The 2,311-nt window shown below is 36.5% G+C and overlaps 1 protein-coding gene across 1 annotated transcript; it reads left to right on the top strand.

Moving 5' to 3' along the window:
* Positions 1 to 1,179: 1,179 nt before the first annotated feature.
* LOC142531618 (heavy metal-associated isoprenylated plant protein 12-like) lies at positions 1,180 to 2,107 on the top strand. The gene is made up of 3 exons (XM_075637823.1): positions 1,180 to 1,280; positions 1,387 to 1,465; positions 1,757 to 2,107. The coding sequence occupies exons 1-3, from the start codon at positions 1,269 to 1,271 to the stop codon at positions 1,930 to 1,932; spliced, it is 267 nt and encodes an 88-aa protein (XP_075493938.1). The 5' UTR covers positions 1,180 to 1,268; the 3' UTR covers positions 1,933 to 2,107.
* The last annotated feature ends 204 nt before the right edge of the window (positions 2,108 to 2,311 follow it).

The following is a 2,311-nucleotide window of genomic DNA, read 5'->3' as shown; positions in this document are numbered from 1 at the left end:
TTGACATGAACATGTTTGGGTTGATTACAAATTGTATTTCTGCTAAGGATGCATGGGATATCCTCCAAAGACACTGTGAAGGTTCTGAGAGTGTGCGGCGAACTAGACAAAGGATGCTTACTTCCAAGTTTGAAACTATGAGGATGGAAGAATCCGAGAACATATTGGATTATGATCGTCGCTTGCCAGAAATTGCTAATGAAGCGTTCAGTTTAGGGGACCCTATCTCTAATGAACGATTAGTTAGCAAGGTTCTCTGCTCTTTGCCTGAAAGGTTCAACGTAAAAATCTGTGCAATAGACGAGGCTAAGGACACGTCTCAGATGGCTTTGGAAGACCTGATTAGTTCCCTACGCACCTTTGAGATGAACATGGACATGCAGAAGAAAGAAAAGGGTAAGACGATTGCCTTCCAAGTCTCAAACGACTCCTATAATGATCTCCTTCAAATATCCCAAGAAGTTAATGAATCAGATCTTTGCGAGGACTCCATCGCCTATATCACAAAGAAATTCGGGGATTACTTGAAGAGAATCAGAGATAAAAAGAAGGATGCACAACCGCCTAGATTTCCTAGTCTACCCGCACCTGAAAGGCCACAAAAGTCTCATGTCCAACGTACGTGTTTTCACGTAGGCAAGGAACTCTATAAATAGAGCTCATTCCCATCATTCTGAAATCATCTCATTCTTGAGTTTCTCTCATCTCAACATATACTTATTTGAATGTGTGTACTATAATATTTGTGAGGAGTTTTTTTTCTGTATTAAGAGAGTGTATGTTCTATTCGGAAACACAATGGGTGGTTGTGCACTATAAAATACTATAGTGGAATTCTTTTCATCTTACCCGTAGTTTTTACCCTAATAATTTTTAAGGGTTTTCTACGTAGATCTCGGTATCTAATTCTATTTGTTATTTTCATATTTATATGTGAAGATGCCGCACATGAGACCAACATTCTATAGTTTTGCAAAGTGGCCATATTTGTTAAACTAATATGTATTAATAATATATCTATGTTTATATGTAGCTTTCAATTTGATCGCCATATCATCAATGACAAAAATGGCATTAATTTTTAAACTTGTTACAATATCACCATTATTTCATTAATTTATTTCAAGCTAAATTACATAACTACTTATTCAAATTTGAATTTCATAAATATAATAATTATATGCACACAACGCATACGTTTCAATCTTTAAGATCACACAACTGTTATTCCCCTTTAAAATTCCTTGCTCCATTGCTCCTCCCCTCGGATGGCTGCTCAGGTATTGCCTTTATTTACAGAACAAGAGTATATACTATAGTTACATGTTTCGATCAAAATTAAAATGCAGATTCAAGAATTTTTTTCATCTAATTTTCATGCAACAGAAGGTAGTTCTCAAAGTCATGACCATGTCCGATGAGAGGACCAAGCAGAAAGCTATAGAGGCAGTTGCTGATATTTTCGGTACTATCGAATTCAATCCCATCTTTTTATACGCATTAGCGGTGAAACCTATATTTTTAGCAAAAAAAACTAAGGGTGATAAAGACCATAACATCAGGCTAATTAATTTCTTGAAGGAAACTAAGATCACCCGAGAAAGGGATTCATATGCCCCTTAGACGTACAAATGTTTCACACACTGTTTCTTTTTCCCGAATCCACGAGTTTCGTCGCAATAACACATCCTTTTCTGTTAAGTTCTGCACAAACAGGTAGATTTAAACATTGTATCTGATCTTAACCATGCTCTAGGGGTGGATTCCATTGCTGCTGATTTAAAAGATCAGAAGCTGACGGTGGTAGGAGAAATGGATGCAGTAGCTCTGGTGAAGAGTCTGAAAAAAGTGGGGAAAGTTGACATTCTGGCCGTCGGGCCAGCAAAGGAAGACAAGAAAGGGGATGATAAGAAACCACAAGAAAATAAGTAATCAAGCTCCATATTCCATGTCGTTCTAGTTTTAAGAATGTTCGAGATTTTGTTGTGCATCATCCTCAATCATAAGTTTTCTTGTAAATCATTTGTTTTTCAACATATGCAAACGATGAAATATTATGCCTATAGGTTGTGACAAGCATTTCTTGAGAATTTATTGATTTGTGTCTAAGCTTATTAGTTACAAATTCACAAAAATTGTAATGTAATGTTTTGACCCCAATCTCTTGTCGAGTCCAGGATGACAATTTTCCTCAGGGTTCGAGGCTCCGTGGGAAAAACCCAAAATGGAGATAGGATCCTCAATTTTTTTCTGGTTCAGGTATTCGAGGATTTTTTAAAATATCCGAAGTAGTTCGGACAGATATGAAAAT

The sequence above is a fragment of the Primulina tabacum genome, chromosome 17 (genome assembly GCF_025594145.1).
Source record: "Primulina tabacum isolate GXHZ01 chromosome 17, ASM2559414v2, whole genome shotgun sequence".
NCBI lineage: Eukaryota > Viridiplantae > Streptophyta > Magnoliopsida > Lamiales > Gesneriaceae > Primulina > Primulina tabacum.
This window is presented reverse-complemented; position numbering and strand designations above follow the sequence as displayed.